The sequence below is a fragment of the Myxocyprinus asiaticus genome, chromosome 45 (genome assembly GCF_019703515.2).
Source record: "Myxocyprinus asiaticus isolate MX2 ecotype Aquarium Trade chromosome 45, UBuf_Myxa_2, whole genome shotgun sequence".
Taxonomy (NCBI): Eukaryota; Metazoa; Chordata; class Actinopteri; order Cypriniformes; family Catostomidae; genus Myxocyprinus; species Myxocyprinus asiaticus.
In genome coordinates this window covers 28189045-28207074 of record NC_059388.1, presented here as the reverse complement: position 1 = coordinate 28207074, position 18030 = coordinate 28189045, and the positions used below count along the sequence as shown (strand labels likewise).

Genomic DNA, 18030 nt, shown 5'->3' with positions numbered 1-18030 from the left:
CATATCTTCAGAAGTGATATAGTAGGTGTGGTTGAGAAACAGATTAATATTTAAGATAATATATATATATATATATATATTTTTTTTTTATTTTTTTTAAAAGCACTGAAACAATTTTGTTTTAAAAATATTACAATATTTGAAAAACGTTCGTCCACCAAATCAAAGTCATGTGGTGTAACCAACATATAGGTTGCCATTTTCTTGTCATGTGACAAAAACAAAACAAAAAAAAAAACACTTTAGACCATCAAGACTGTGTAAAGTTTTAAAAAATATCAGATATTTTGGGTCCTGGGTAGCTCAGCGAGTATTGACGCTGACTACCACACCAACCAGGTCTCCTAAGCAACCAAATTGGCCTGGTTGCTAGGGAGGGTAGAGTCACATGGGGTAACCTCCTCGTGGTCGCTATAATGTGTGGTTCTCGCTCTTGGTGGGGCACGTGGTGAGTTGTGCGTGGATTCCACAGAGAATAGCGTGGGCCTCCACACGCGCTACATCTCCGCGGTAATGCGCTCAACAAGCCACGTGATAAGATGCGCAGATTGACGGTCGCAGACGTGGAGGCAGTTGAGATTCATCCTCCGCCACCCGGATTGAGGCGAGTCACTACACCACCACGAGGTATAGAAGAAGAAATATTTTTTTCCTTGAAAAATATGTTTGAAAACTGAAATTAATGATTAAGTTGCACTCATGTATTCAACACTGGAAAAAATTGGTTGGTTTAACTTAATTTAATTGTAGACATTGTTTCTACACATTGAAAATGAGTTTTAATATGGAATAAAAATGTAGGCTCTACTCAAATACATTGCGTAGTGAAAACCTCAATGAATCGAGTTTACCTAACTTAAATGTATCTGTTCAAATAAGTCTATTAAACCTTGCAGCCTGTTGCAGAAAACACATTAGCATATTATATATATATATATATACATATATATATATATATATATATATATATATATATATATATATATATTTTTTTTTTTTTTTTTTAACTATATAACAAGTATGGTGCTGCACAGAATTTACAGATTTCCAATCAGTCATTATCAGAAAAACAATACACACTGTTTTTTCAATAGTAATTTCCCCAACCTTGACCTAACATTAGCTCCACTCTTCTCCACAATGGTAACCTCCCAAAAAAAAAAAAAAAAATTCTACATGATAGAAACTCCTCTAAATCCCAACATAATAGAACATTAAAAACTAACAAGTTTCCTACTTGTTTCATTTTGCATAGCAATACATAAAAATAACACATCATTTTTAAATTTACTCTCCCGAACCAGTTCCATGCAAAGCATGCTTGGAACTGGAAATCCCGTGCCTGGTTTCAGCAATACATTGATGCAACAAATATTATCCACATAGTCCCAACACAATTTTATTAAGTGAACATAGATGGTTTGTTCACAAAATTAAGTTGAGACCAAAGACAGTGAACACCATCTATTAGAAGTCTGAATCCATTTAAACATTTCATAGCAATGTGATCATATCACTTTTTGACGACTGTGTTGAATATCACTTGGACTTTACGCAATATAATTTTGTTCTCATCTCAAACATAAATGTATTAAGTTGATTTCAAGTGTAATATTTTAGTATTTTCAATAGAGCTGCTTTTCCTTTTTTTCAGTGAAGGTGCAAGAAAAAGTATTGTAATACTTTTACTTGATGGTTACACCACGACATTTGTAAAGTCATTCAAATATAAATTCTTTTTTTTTTTTTTTTGTAGAAAATTCTAGAAATGTTTGGGGTTTTGTGATAATAGGCAAATCAAATTGGAAAAAAAAGATTACATTTCCGCGACTTGATGTGTGTTTTGAAGTTTACACTTATTCAATAATAGTAAAAGAAAAAGCCATTTTTGAAAATGCTCATAAACAGAGCGTTTGTGTAAAATCTTACGGGTTTGGAACAATGCGAGTGTGTATGATGATGGAATTTTCATTCTTTTTTTTCTTCTCTCCTTTTCTCCCCAATTTGGAATGCCCAATTCCCAATGTGCTCTAAGTCCTCGTGGTGGTGTAGTGACTTGCCTCAATCCAGGTGGCGGAGGATGAATCTCAGTTGCCTCCACATCTGAGACCATCAATCCATGCATCTTATCACATGGCTTGTTGAGCGCGTTACCGCGGAGACATAGCGCGTGTGGAGGCTCACGCTATTCTCCGTGGCATCCATGCACAACTCACCACACTCCCCACCGAGAGCAAGAACCACATTATAGCTACCACGAGGAGGTTACCCCATGTGACTCTGCCCTCCCTAGCAACCGGGCCAATTTGGTTGCTTAGAAGACCTGGCTGGAGTCACTCAGTACGCACTGGATTCGAACTTGTGACTCAAGGGGTGGTAGTCAGCGTCAATACTCACTGAGCTACCCAGGCCCCCTGGAATTTTCATTCTTAAATGAACTAACCCAGATAAACTCTTTTATACCTGATACCAGGCTGTTAGTTTGGTTAAATTGTATAGTTGAACATCATTTGTATCTGTTCTTTTTAAATGAATACATCAGTTCCCTATCTGTCACTCACTCGACATTGTGTCGATGTAGTGACACTAGGGGTCACTCTTGGGAGCCCGAGACACCTCTGGTCTTTGATAAAAGGCCAATGAAAATTGGCGAGTGGTATTTGCATGCCACTGCCCCGGACATACGGGTATAAAAGAAGCTGGTATGCAACCACTCATTCAGATTTTCTCTTCGGAGCCGAACGGTCATGCTCATTGAGCTGAATTCCTACTGTTCATTCACCTCTGCAGGATCTGACGGCGCATTTCAGTGGCTTCTCCCTCCTCTGCACTGGTGCACTGCAGAGAACGCCCCTGGGCACTTCGGCAGAAAAAAGAGAGTATATTTTCTGAAAGAGTATATTTCTTAAAAGAGTATATTTCTTTAAAAGAGCGGCACACACAGAACGTCTTTTTAAAGACGCGCCTTTTAAAGATGCCTTTCCAATTGTGTGTTATTCCTGGTTGCGGTCGTTACCTCTCAACTTCAGACGATCATGATCGCTGTCTGTCGTGTCTGGGCACGACCCACACGGAGGCAGCATTCGTGGATGGTTCATGTTCTCACTGCAAGAACATGACCATGGCAACGTTGCGGTCATGGCTTGCTTTCGTAAGACCTACGGGTTTGAGGCCAGCGCAGCTAGCACTGGGGGCGATTTGGGGACCTCAATGGGATCGCCTCCACCGGGTATCCCCCCGCGGACCTCCCATTCCCCAGCATGCTCATCTGCCCCGATCGGGCTTCCGGATGAGTCCGCCGGCTCATCTCATGGCGGGTCTGGCCTCTTGTTCGGAGCCCGCGAAGCTGATGAGCTCTCGAGCGCAGCATCGGAGAGCGGGCTTGTCCAGTCGGACGCAGAAACCTCAGCTGGGCTCCCCCCTTCGGGGACGATTACCCAGTCACAGGCTGATGCAGAGATGACGGACATGCTTTCCCGGGTGGCCACGAGCGTCGGGCTACAGTGGAACCCTCTGCTCTCCACTGAACCCTCGCGGCTTGATGATTGGTTCCTGGGCTCGCGGCGCTGCTCAAAGCAGCCATGCCCCACTCCAGTGCCTTTCTTCCCGGAAGTGCATGAGGAGCTGACAAAATCGTGAGGGGCACCTTTTACTGCCCGGTCCCGATTCCTCAGTTCCCCCACCCTCACTACCCTCGATGGCAGGGCGGCCAGGGGCTATACGGCGATTCCCCCGGAGGATAAGGTGCTCGCGGTGCACCTATGCCCGCAGAGCACCGCCACCTGGCGCGGACGACCAAAGCTCCCATCCAAGCTCTGTAGGTTCACAATGTTCCTGATGGCTAAAGCCTACAGCGCTGCTGGACAAGCCGCCTCTGCCCTGCACACCATGGCTCTCCTGCAGGTCCACCAAGCCAAGGTGCTAAAAGAACTGCACGAGGGTAGTTCCACCCCAGATCTGATGCAGGAACTGCGCTCGGTGACCGACCGGTCACGGCGCGGTCTTGGGCGGACGATGTCCACATTAGTGGTCCAGGAGCGCCACCTTTGGCTCAACCTGGTTGAGATGGGTGAGGCCGACAAGACACGGTTCCTTGCTGCCCCCATTTCCCAGGCTGGCCTATTCGGCGACACCATCGAGGACGTTGCCCAGCAGTTCTCGACGGTGAAGCAGCAGACAGAGGCTATCCGGCATATCCTGCCCCGGCGCGGCTCAAGATCCCGCACCCCGTCTGCTCATCGCCAAGGGCGTCCCCCTGCGGTGACTGCACCGGTTCTGCCGCAGCCCGCCCCTTCAGCCCGGTCCCGGCGTGGAGCCCACCGCAGGAAGCAGACGCCACCCGTCTCACAGTTGGCCGCTAAAAACCCATGAAGGTCGTCAAAGCGCCCCTGAGATGGGCGACCCAGGGTCGAAGAAACCCACTCATCTGGAGCTAGTAGGAAGACCACTCCATCCCCGGGTGGAGGGCCGGGTGGAGAATCTTTTGTTGCCTTTTTGTTTGATTTCGCCGCATGCCCAAGTGGCTGTGGTACCCAACAGTTCAGCAAAAGAGCGGTTTCCTCCTTCCCTGGGTCAAATACCCAGTGTGCACGGTCGTCATCACGACTACCATCCACAGGTTTTTCCTTGCAGGATTGGCGCTTCAGCGGCGGTCTTCCCGCCCCTGAGCGCCCAGCTGTTCAGCCAGTTGTGGCATTTCGTATAGGGACCCCTAGTGTCTCTACATCAACACAACGTCGAGTGAGTGACAGATAGGGAACATCATGGTTACTTGCGTAACCTCCGTTCCCTGATGGAGGGAACGAGACGTTGTGTCCCTCCTGCCACAACACTGAACTACCTCTGAAATGGCCGGACCTTGTCTCGGCTCCTCAGCATAAAACCTGAATGAGTGGTTGCATACCAGCTCCTTTTATACCCGTATGTCTGGGGGAGTGACATATCAAAGACCAGAGGTGTCTCGGGCTCCCAGGAGTGACCCCTAGTGTCACTACATCGACAACGTCTCGTTCCCTCCATCAAGGAACGGAGATTACGCAAGTAACCATGACGTTTTGCCTTTAGGTTGCACATTTACCCTGCAGTTTACACTATCACTCTGTTTGTCCTCCATATTTGTAGAGAGAAAGGAAGAGTGACAGAGAGAAGGGCTGAGGAACAGACTTTACCGTGAGAAAACGCAAACACACGTGTTCCTCTCACACATGAGCGAGGGCAGAGGAGAGAAGAGAGAGAGACAGACAGACAGGATGGACAGAACAATGATTTGGAGAGGGGACGAGTGAAGAATGAGAGTCATTTAGAGGAGGGAAAGTGTGTGTCGCAGTGTGAGGCTGAGTGGTTATGGATATAAATATCTAAGCTGTGTTGTTTGGGGAGTTGAATCGGGAAAAGCCCAGGCTTCCTGTCTGAACACTACACCAGCAGGATGGGAGTTCTGTTACACACTTCATACGTACACAACACACGACAACATACACACTCTGCTCAGAGAATTGTTTTTAGCTCTCGTTGCTGACACACATTCAGTGTTGGTAAAATACAAGAACAAATGAATGAAATAAAGCACAATATTCCCATGTTGACACCATGTTAGCATGTAGTAAAACGGAAATGCCATAGGTTTAATACAGGATAAACATGATAGATATCTGCAATTAAGTTTTCATAATAGTTAAAATGCTTATTCTAGATATCAGCAACGAAATTACTACTAGTGAAAATGCAATGAACTACTACTAACAAAAATGTTAATTCCTGATATCAGTAATTATGTTTGCAGTAGTAAAATAAATGTTCATTCTTGATATCAAAAATTTTGTCATTACTTGCAAAAAGTACTCTTCAAATCAGATCAATCAAATCAAGTCACTTTTACTGTCACACAGCCATATACACAAGTGCAATGGTGTGTGAAATTCTTGGGTGCAGTTCCGATCAACATAGCAGTCGTGACAGTGATGAGACATGTATCAATTTACAATAACATCAAATTAACACAGCACAATTTAGTCTAATATACAGATATTACAAATATCTTCTAAAGTAGATTTAGAATAAAGTCTAATATCTTGATATCACAAATGAAATTACAACTAGTAAAAAAACAGTTATCTCTAACTGCATTTTCACGAGTAGTATTTATCAATGAACTGTCATTCACGCCTGTTAAAAACGGCATTAAAGATATATATAATTAATTTCTTACCAGTTAAAATTCCAAAAACACATACTAGCTGTACTTCTTACTAGTAAAAATCAATAATTACATTTGTTACAAGCGCAAATGCCCATTTGCCATATCAGCAATGGAATAACAACTAGTAAAAATGCTAATTTGTGATATTCGTAATTTGGTTTTCACTAGTGGCAATGTTAATTTCAGATATCTTAAATAATATTGTAACTGGTAAGAAAGATTTTACATTATTTTTCAATTTATTGTTATCTGAAATCCATTTACAGATGTCTGAAATACCCAATTTAATTTAACAATACATTTTTGAAATTTATTTTTTTCTAGTTAATATCAAGAATGGGTTGTTAATATCTGGCAACATGATTACACCTTCATTCAATACCAAAAATGTGCATAGTTCAGTCAAATTAAAAATTGACTGTTTACCCAGTATTTATGTGTATAGTGTATTTTTACACTATGCGCTTCATGTGAGAAGTTTGTTTTTTGTATAACACACTTAACTGCCTATGTAGAGTGTTCTATCAGTCATTTATGAGGCCTCATTTCAGTTAGAATGCTGCCTTTGAAAGCAGCCTATGCAGGTAGTAGACTGTAAGTTCACTAGGCTTTAAACCAGAGTCATGGTATTTTATTTGTATAGATCTAGATGGAAGTTTGAGCAGTTACTTTTCATCTATATTCCCCAACATATGTAATTGGACCTGCCCAAGGATATGTCCTCCTTCCCTTTACTTCCAATTGTAAGTGTGATGTTTGTGCTGAGTTTGTGTGTGTGTGTGTGTGTGTGTGTGTGTGTGTGTGTGTGTAGTTTTCCTACTATTGTCAGTGGGTGTGCGTCAGGTTGCAGTGACAGAGCTCAGGGGCGAATGAGAGAGAAAAGTGTCTCCATCCGGCTCACATATTAACAAACAGTCACAACAACGCTACCATGTGCACATAAAGAATAACCCTGACCCGAGGGAACTCACTCAAACTGAATGACTAACACTCAGACCACACATGTATTTATGAAACATTTTATTGTAATGCAATAGTTTATAGTGTAGAGTAAAAAGTCAGAGCGGACAAAGCTGTTAGGCTGCATGTTTGTCTTAGTCACCCTTCACTTTCATTGCATCTTTTTTCCATACAATGAAGGATAATGGTAGCTGTCATTCTGCCTAACATCTCTTTTTGTGTTTCACGGTCATGCAGGTTTAAAACAATGTGAGGCTGAGTAAATGATGACAGAATTAAAATTTTTGGGCAAACTATCCTCTTTATTATCTTTATGGCTATATAATTCCATTGCTTCCTGCTAATTCGATTAACAGATAACAAGACATGAGTCCTAAAAAATGAAGTGCTGGTAATGCACTGTCTCTTATCAGGAACGTTCTGTATTGCCACTTGATGCTCTTCTGTGTTGTTCCATAATGTGTGTTGTTATCAGGATGCTGCCTGCTTCAGATAAAAGCAAGAAGATTGAATTAGTGCTAATCACCAATCTGCCTGAGTTTTCTCTTGGGCTGAAGATCTCGTGGGAGCACAGCGTTCCTGTTGATGTTGCAGTTATTACCTCTGGTACATCTTCCTCACGCTTGCATTTCTTCGCCCCAGTGCTGAGTCTCCGATCTTTATCTCTCGTGCAAGAGGGAGGATTGAGGTGCGCGTCAAGGACGTCCTGCTCCAATGAGAATGAAGAGGGGAAGAAGGATATTGTGGATTGGAGAGCTATTCTTGAAGCTCAACTGGTAGAGTATGGCACTTACAATGCCATGATTGTGGGTTCGATTTTCAGGGCACACACGTACTGATAAAATGTGAAAACTGAATGGACTGTCACTTTGGATAAAAGCGTCTACCAAATATGGTGCCTTGATCCTGCCACAGAATAAAAAATAAATAAATAAAAAAGTTAAATCTTTATGTCTCACAATAGTGACTTTATAACTCATAATTGCTACTTTATTTCTCATAAATGCGAGTTTATATCTCACAATTGCAAATTTATGTCATAATTGCATCTTATTTCTTGCAATTGTAACTTTATATCTCACAATTACAACTTTATTTCTCTTAATGACCACAATATTTCTCATAATTGCAACTTTGTCTCATAATTACGAAGTTATATCTCACAATTGCAACTTTATTTCTTTTGGTTGCGACTTTACATCTCCCAGTTGCGATGTTATATCTCACAGATGCAACTTTTTTCATAGTTGCGACTTTATATCTCACAACTGCAACGTTATTTCTCATAATTCAAGTTTATATCTCACAATTGCGACCTTATTTCTCATAATGACCAATTCATTTCTCATAATTGCAACTTTATCTCGCAATTGCGTCGTTATATCTCACAATTGCAACTTTATTTCTCGCAACTGTGACTATATCTCACAATTGCAACTTTATATCTCATAATTGCAACTTTATTTCGTGTGATTACCACTTCTTTCTCGTAATTGCAACTTTATCTTGCAATTGTGACTATCTCCCAATTGCTACTTTATTTTTCATAGTTGCGACTTTATTTCTCATAATTCAAGTTTATATCTCACAATTGCAACTTAATTTCTCGTGATTACCACTTTTTTCTCGTAATTGCAACTTTATCTCACAACTGCAACTTTATTTCTTGCAATTGTGACTATATCTCCCAAATGCTACTTTATTTCTCGTAGTTGCGATGTTATATCTCACAATTGCAACTTTTTTCTTGCGATTACCACTTTTTTCTTATAATTGCGACTTTATCTCGCGATTGCGACTTTATCTCGTGATTGCTACTTTATCTCCCAATTGCGACATTATATTTCACAATTGCAACTTTATTTCTCCCAATTGTGACTATATATCCTAATTGCTACTTTATTTCTCATAGTTGTGACTTTATATCTCACAATTGCAACTTTTATTCCCGTAATATTCTCTTAATTGCAAATGTATTTCTCATTACTGTGTCTTTTTGTCTTGCAATTGTGACTTTGTCTCATAACTGCAAAGTTATATCTCGCAACTTTATATAAAACTTGAAAGTACAACTGTATTTCTCATAATTGCAAGTTTATATCTTGTGTTTGTGACTTCATGTCTTGCAATTGCGGCTTTATTTCTCATAACTGCGACTTTATATCGCTCATTTGCCACTTTGTTTCTTGTCATTGCGAGTTTATATCTCACAATTGTGACTATTTCTCGTAATTGAGACTTTATCTCACGCGACTTTTTTCTCGTAATTGCAAATTTATTTATCATAATTGCACGTTTATATCTCACGATAGTGACTATGTCTCATAACTGCAAATTTATATCTCGCAAGTTCAACTTTATATAAAACTTGAAAGTACGACTGTATTTCTCATAATTGCAAGTTTATATCTTGTGTTTGCGACTTCATATCTTGCAATTGCAACTTTATTTCTCATCATTCCGACTTTATATCTTGCAATTCCGACTTTATATCTAGCAGTTGCGACTTTATATTCCGCAGTTGCGAGTTTATGTCCCATAATTGCAAGTTTATATCCCGTAATTGCGAGATATAAAGAAAGAGTTTTTTCTTCCGTAGCAGCAAGGCACCTTAGCCAACTGCATAAATGAGCGCCGGAAGCATTGAGGATGTTGGGAATGGTAGGGCTCAGAGAAGCTGTCCTCCAGTGCATGTTCGCCATGTGCCCCAAGGGCGAACAGAATCATAACGAACACACTGACCCTGTTAGAGTACTACAAGAGATTGAGTGAACCAGAAGGAGATATAGAGAGAAAAACAGAGAGGGACAGAGAGAAGATCTCAGAGACACATCGCTTCCAGAATGCTTTCTTTGCATTACTTGGTTGACAGTCATCATCTACAAGATGTAGACAGGGTAAATTTCCTCTCAGCTTGTAATTATTTAAAAAAAGACTGCTGCTATTGTGTTGTCACTCTTTCAAATCAAGAATGATCTTGCTGCCGCATGTCACCAATCCATGACTATTAGCCCTTACATAATCAGACTATTTACAAAAAAGCTTTGCATCATCACACTTTGATATCACAGAATGATGTCACATCCTGTAGAGTCACAGGGCTACAACTCAATCAGTCTAGGATAAACAGAGAGCCAATCAAATACTTAATTGGACTGACAGATCCATGGATATGTCCCCTTACAATAGTCTTGCAGAAGGTCAACAAGGGTTACATAATGGACCTTAAAATAGCTCAGAGTGCTAGACGAGGGGCTGACATTGTGGTATGGTTCTCTGGGGGGAATGATGGCAGTGATGATTGTGAGTGATTCTTGTCTTCTGTCTCTGGTGACAGGACAGGATCTGACACCTGCACACGCCCCTGGGTTCTCAGGTATCCTCTGTCAGGTCTCAGCTATCCGTCAGTCTGATTATCTCAGCTCCACATGGGCAGCGGGAGCACATGCAATTTGGTGTGTAAGACGTGCTAGAGCTCTAGTAGGCAGCCATGTGCAACAGTGATGTCAGCCTACCTTGCACCGGTGGAAACGATTTGTCTACTTGCCCAGCTTTGACCGTAGCATTGGACGAGCTTGCTGGAGGAAATGGATCAGGAGTATGCACAGAGGTAGGAAGCGTGGTGGTGGTTAGGAATGGAGGACGCATGCTGAAAAGGAGAAATGGAAGGATGATCAGGGCCCAGCCCAAAAAAGTTGAGGAGAACCAAGTGTACAGGAAAGGGCGGAAATGCAAACTGACGTGGTACCACAGACTTTTGGGCTACAGGTTAGTGAGATGTTAGATTAGCGCTGAAATCGATATACTTTGCCATTCTTTTTCTCAACTTATTGTGTTGATAGTTTAGATCCTTGTATTGATATTTTTCCTACAGTTCAATTGATTAAGAAGCAGGTCATCTTAATAAGCGCTATCTCTAAAAGCGACACATCCTCGTTTGAAAAGGTTTCCTAACATCGTAATTTTCCAAAGTATGTGGCAATGAAGGGTGTTTTCGAAATGCTCAGTTTTCAGTAGAGGAAAACAGCGTTCTACTGTGGATGAGAGGTGTAAATGTTTCCAAATTAATGTGTTTTCAAACGAAAATCTATTAGTGTTGACGTGGCCACTCTCATTAAGCGGCTAACCCAGATTGAAATGGATCCCTCAGATTCACTCTCTCTTGTGACATGTATCGCAACATACAGTATATCGTATCATAAGGTCATTGGTGATACCCAGTCCTGTCTCCAACACGTATCTTTTTAGTCTTGGTTGACTATAAACTAGCTGATTCTGGACCAGGTGTTGCTACATATCACTTCTACTTAAATAACTGAAGGCAGAACTCCACTCTTTTGAAGTTACTGCTTGTCTTACCGAGATCTACAAGAGTGGGTGGTGCGGAGATGGAGAGATGATATCATTGCTGTGTACGTGGGTTGACAACTGACTTAATGCGTGGAGGGAGTTTTCAACCCACACACAACTACAAAACCTAATTGGCCAAGACAATGAGAGCTGGGGCTGAGATTATGTTGCTGGCAACAAGATTTTAGACTTTAATACACCATCGGTGGCGTGTGTTGGACCGTTGCCGTGACAACACAGGACAGATGATATTACTGCAGTGTGTCAGGGGAGAGAGGGGGAGCGTTCACACATGTAAACCCTCTGTCCATTTCTGTATGTTAACTTTTCAGACAAACAGGAACTCGCAATCACATGGCAAATTAATACCAGCCGATGATAAATGTCACACACATGCACATCATCATTGCTCTGAAATGACTCTGTGAAGCCAGGCCACTGTCAAAGCTGGTTTTAGTAGAACTAATTCCATTATAGCAGTCTCACTGATTGCTCTTCCTGTCTGTTTCTACCGGCTCTGGTCGGCATGTGGTGTATCCTTTATCTCAAATTGTGTTCCTTTCTGCCCGTGTGCTGTGCACTCAGTTGATTACTTTCTAGTGAAATGTTCTGCTGCTGTCCACAGAATGACACTGTGTTTAACCAGGACTGATTATATGTCCTAATTCAAGGCGTCTTTAAACAGTGAACATCATTGATTGTGTTGCCTAATGCCATGGAATAATATTAAGCAGAATTGCATTACTCATTTACCTGAATACACACAGTATATACAGAGCGAATGGAGGTTTGACATTATGGCAAACCATTTTAACACTTATTCCTTTAAACTTACTAGTATCTAATTTTATGTTATTGAACTTATGTTTTAGTTACTGGTAAGTATTTCAGTAGCGACTAATATCTTTTTTAATTTTACAAGTAACTGTTCATTAAATACTAGTACTTATTTCAATAGCGACTAGTATCTATTTCAGTTTACTAGTACTCATTTATTAGACACTAGTGTTTATTCCAATTGTTACTAGTAAAAATATTTTCTCGCTAGTAACTGCTTTTTTTTACTTGTTAAATAATGACTAGTCAGGATGGCTATTGCACAGTATAGTTCAAATAGAAATCTTACTAGTAAGATTAAAAATGTTACCAGTAACAATTATAATAGACTCTAGTTTCTATAAATAAGTACTAGAATATAATAAATAATATGAATAAAACTGGAATTGATACTAGTCACTATTAGAATAAGTACTAGTATCTAATTAATACTAGTAACATAAAAATAGAAACTAGTAAGTTTTAAGGAATAAATGTTATTATATTATATCAGTCTGTGGATTTAAACCGATCTTTCACCCAAAAATGAAAATAGTGTAATCATTTACTCACCTACATGTTGTTCTAAACCTGTATGACTGTTTTCCTGTGAAACACAAAAGGAAGTGTTAGGCAAAATGTGAGCATCAGTCACTATTCACTTTCTTGTTTGAAAAAAAGGTGCAATGAAAGCGAATGGTGAATTTTGTGTTCTACGGAAGAAAGAAACCCATATGGATTTACACATCATCCATCTGTAGCTCTATTTTTAGCTCGAAGTGTAAAGGTGCTTGATCCCGTGGCCCCAGCTCGCTTTACAAAAGAGCCCGTAACTGTACTCTTGCTGTTCTCTCTGAACAGGATAATTTTAGACGAGGATTTGAAACTTTCAGCAGGGTGTCAGGTGTGCAGCCCACCATTTCCTCGCCTGTTGTTCTTTTCACCCCATGCCTACAGTCCATTGCTTGTGTCGTGAGTGTGTGTCAAATTATACAGCGAGCAAGGGGTCACTTTCAACCTTCCCTTCAAAAGAGATGGCCATATGGCATTGTGTGTTTAATATGTTAAATACTCAGCTCTTTGGAGGAAGATCAGATTTTTAAGGGGAAGTAGCTTGGGTGTTCACAGGTTGAGAATGACGTTCCTGTAGCTCAGCTGGTAGAGCAATGCGCTTGCAACGTGCCATTGTTGTGGGTTTTAGTCCTAAGAAATATACGTACTGCTTAAATGTTTAATTTGGAATGTTTTGTGATTTGAATTGGATGAAAGTGTATGCTAAATGCATAAATGTCTTAGAAGGTTTAATATGCACAACATGCATACTTTTGTATGCAAATAACAACTGGAGATTTGAAATACATGCCACATACATGTTCACTTTGATATATTACTATTGTCAACCATAGTAGACAATTGACACAGAGACCCAAGCATTGATATTGATGATATATTTGTTTCATCCTCCTTGAAATTGATTTTAGGAAGCCACTGGTTGTAAAAAATTAAATAAAAATAATAATAATAATAATAATAATAAAAAAAATTTTTTATGCGTATTTCGTTTTTTGGTAAATTTGGGAAAAACGCTACAAAATTGCAACGCTGGGCATTTAGGGTTTTCACTGTTTTTTTGTTTTTTGTTTTTTTGTTTTTAACAGTATGTGAAAGTTTTGAATTCACAACACAATTTAACACAAAAAAGTAGTCTATGTGAAAAAAAAAACATTTTAAGAAGTAAATGTAAATTCATGAACAGTTAAGAAATTGTACTATTTAAAACTAATGAGGATGATTGATATTGAGAGTCTCCCAGCCACTGGGGGTTGTGTCAGGATGGGCATCTGGTGTAAAACCTGTGCCAAGCAGCCGAAAGAAGAAGAAGAGGACGATTGATATTGGTGATATTGGTGATATTGGTGCCGGTATAATCAGAATATAATAACAAAATAGCCTTCTCCATGTACCATGAATACCATAAAACAGCACAGAAAACAGCTGAAAATCATTTGGAATAGTTTATCTATGATTTACTGAACAGACCAAAAAAAAAAAAAAAAAAAAAAAAAAGAAATATTTGCATTTTTCAATCATTAAACATGTTGGGAATAAAGAAAAAACATTACAGGTGAAATACTTGAACATTGAGCTTTTTGTGTGACTTTAGCAAGCTGTGACAGTTAATATGCAATTTGTTTCCGCCAAAACTGTTGTTGTGATACAGTTCAGAGTATCAGCAATTACTATGTGTAGTTTTTGACCATAATTAATGAAAATTAAACATGATTTAATTGACTTAAACATTGCAATTCTGCTACACTGGGTTTCTGAGGGTTAATTCCATTGTTCCTAATGTTAATGAACTTGATTATTTTCATATTTATGTTAATGAGCAGTGTAATTCTATAAACCTCTGCGTCAATGCAACTTTTTTGAGTATAGACAGTTGTTTCAGAGGCAGAGCAATTTATTTCAGTTTAATTAAAGATTATGAAGATTTTTTTCTTTGGAATAAACTAACTTGCACTGAAAACTGACAGACAGGGGAAGTGATCACATGATACTGACTCATACAAGCAGCTCATTAAGGCACCCACACACACACACACACACACAGTGTGCCTGATAGCAGTGTCTAATAGCGAATGAGACAGAGGCTCTCTTGCACACAGGGAATGATGGGAACTTCCTGGCCAAATTAGACTGGTCAACAGATTGGTCTGGATCATTTTAAAACTGGCACACAGTGGACGCCTCTGTTTGTGGTGTGTCCCCAGTTTAGCTACACGATGACTAGTCCATGTAACTGCAACAGCAAGAACCCATAAAGAATATCTCAGTTGTTTCTTCTAGACAACAATGAGATTAAATGAGACTTTTACTTTCTCCTGAGCAAAATACTCCAGTAAAATGTGTCTCCTATGCTCAGATTTGCAAGATACCCATGTCTGCCATCAAAAGTAAAAAATTTCAATATGTGCTCAAATATTTCTCATTAAATTCCTCCAAGATCAAGTTTTCTGGTTTATGCTATTCACATTTTTCCACAGTTTCACTGCACTATACTCAAGAACTGTCTCATTTCTTTCTATTGTTATTTCTCCTAAGGAACGTTTGCTAAGGTCTGGTTATTTTTTCTTCAGTGAGTTTTGCATTATTTGTGGTTGTTTTGTTCTGCAGGAAAGCCATCTCACGGTCAGGCCTGCAACATTTGGGTCCGTCCCAGAACCCTTTCCCTGCCTTGAGCAATGGACCAGCCAAGGAGCTCCACAACAGTGTGGATTGGAGTGTAAGTATTGATATCTGTTCTACATTAGCCATAGTATTGTGTATAACGTGGTTATTATGGTATCAGTTAGTAATGCCATGGTACTTTTGATTACCATATACTAGGTATGCACCGATCTGAAAATTTTGGCCAATAACGATTTTAACAAACTATAGGCCGATAACGATAATTTGCCACATAGCTTATTTTGTCATCAGATCACTGTTTTACTTAGGAATGCATCAAAAAATGTTTTACTGTTCTAACAATAAATAATTTCTAATTTATCTAAATTACCAATAAATAAATGATATTGATAACTCAGAAATCAAAGTATGCTGGTTTCAAAGCATTTTAAATGGTTTCCCTCATCATGTAACCAATAGGTAAGTTCCGCTTTGACAGCTGTCACGTCCATTTATGGCGTTTTAGAACGAGAAAGAATAAAAATTAAATATTACATCTTCTTAGGAGTGCCAACCCTTCTACATATTGTGGCTATTATTATTTATGGATTGTGCATTTGAATTCACAGAGTTTTTACAAAGTGTGTTACTAATTAATTATAAATAAATCATCAGTTTTTCATATCGGCGTTTTCATGTTTATTACTGATATGCCGATGGTTTTAATTTGGTCAATAATTGGCTGATCAATATCGGCAGCTGATACATTGGTGCAGCCCTACCATATACATATATAATGATATTTACAAGGTACTCCAAGGTAGTTCAAAGAATATTTTATTGTAGTATAACCATCATTATAGTGTCAAAAATATGGTATTATTATGGTACCATGTCCCAAAAGAAAATTGTGTTAAAAAATAATGAAATAACTCTAATCATTTTCCATTTTCACATCATATATCACATACCCTAACAGCTGCATTTTGGCTGTGATGGCTAGCACGGGCTAGCATCACTCACGTTTTCTTCAGAAAATATACAAATCTAGTTTTTATGATTGTTTCCTTCAAAATCTTTATATTGAGTGTGAGTGTTGCTGCTTGTGTAGTGAGGAGCAGATAGTGCTAGCTTTGCTCGTTTTAGCACATTTACCCTGTAGGACCCTGTTTGCCGTGGGCGGGACCCCGCAAAGATGGTTGGCATTGCAAAAGACAGACTCTTTAATCCAGGTGCTGTGTGTACAGATGGAGAATGCTGAAGTGGGTGTGGCCCAGCTGGGCGCTTCCTGTGCGTTTATTCTGGCCTTTCCTTCCCTGCTAGTTCCCGACATGACCAGCGCAGCCATCAAACATTAATGCGCCTTCCTAAAGCTGCTAAGAGTGTGTATCAATACAGTGCTAATTGAAGATACACAGAACACAGTTGTTGTTTCCATATGAAATGGGTTGTTTAAAATAGATAGTTCTGGTCCTGGATGCTAAGTATACTATATATTCACAATTGATTGCGAGAAGTTTTCAATAATGTCACATATGTGTTAACCTGTACTGCCCACATATGTGCAGGAGAATGCAGTGAATGGAGATCACCTGTGGCTGGAGACAAACTGCTCCGGGGACCTCTGCTACCTGGGCGAGGAGACGTGCGTTGTCAAGATTGCAGTGAGTATAACAATGCAAAAAATTATTGAGTTTCTGTCTTATTTTTCAGTAAAAATATCTGAACATCCTTAAATGAATATTCCGGGTTCAATACAAGTGAAGCTCAATCGACAGCATTTGTGGTGTAATGTTGATTACCACAAAAATAATTTTTTCGAGGTTACATGGAGGCACTTACAATGGAAGTGAATGGGGCCAATTTTTGGATGGTTTAAAGGTAGAAATATGAAGCTTATAATTTTATAAAAGCACTTATATTTATTCCTCTGTTAAAACTTGTGTGTTATTTGAGCTATAAAGTTGTTTAAATTGTCGTTTTCATAGTCATTTTAGGGTTTTAGGGTTTACAGTGTTACGTCGTCATGGCAACAAAGTTGTAAAATTGGATATAACTTTATACAAAAAAGAAAGTAAGTTAGTGATTTATCACACTAAAATCGTGTTAACACACATATTGTTTACGTCTTGTGGCTACTTTTGAAACATTAAGTATTTTAACGTTTATGGATTGGCCAAATTCACTTCAATTGTAAATGCCTCACTGTAACCCAGATTTTTTTTACTTGAGAAGCAAAATTCCATAAGATATTAAGGCCAGATCTACAATAATTTGTTAAAATATGCAACTCTGTTTTCAGTTTTGTAACGTTTTCTGTTTTCCAGTATGCGGTAATGAAGAGCGTTTTCGAAAGTCTCCATTTTTGGTGTAGGAAAATGCCATTAAATGTTACAAAATCAAATTAGTTACTGTAATCTAATCAGTAAAGTAATTTTATTTTTAAGCAAAGTAATTATTCGTTTGTAGTGGATTACTTTTTTGAGTAATGTACCCAACACTGAAAATCAATGTGTTTTCAAACTGATTAGTGT

At 39.2% G+C, this 18030-nt stretch overlaps 1 protein-coding gene across 8 annotated transcripts in view; it reads left to right on the top strand.

Moving 5' to 3' along the window:
- Positions 1–18030, top strand: part of LOC127434820 (diacylglycerol kinase iota-like) — a 61088-nt gene that overhangs the window by 18939 nt on the left and 24119 nt on the right. For all 8 annotated transcript variants that reach the window (XM_051687819.1, XM_051687816.1, XM_051687823.1 and 5 more), the window contains exons 2-3: positions 15503–15611; positions 17065–17160. In XM_051687819.1, coding sequence (XP_051543779.1) covers positions 15503–15611; positions 17065–17160 — 205 coding nt within the window. The remainder of the gene's footprint in view (positions 1–15502; positions 15612–17064; positions 17161–18030) is intronic.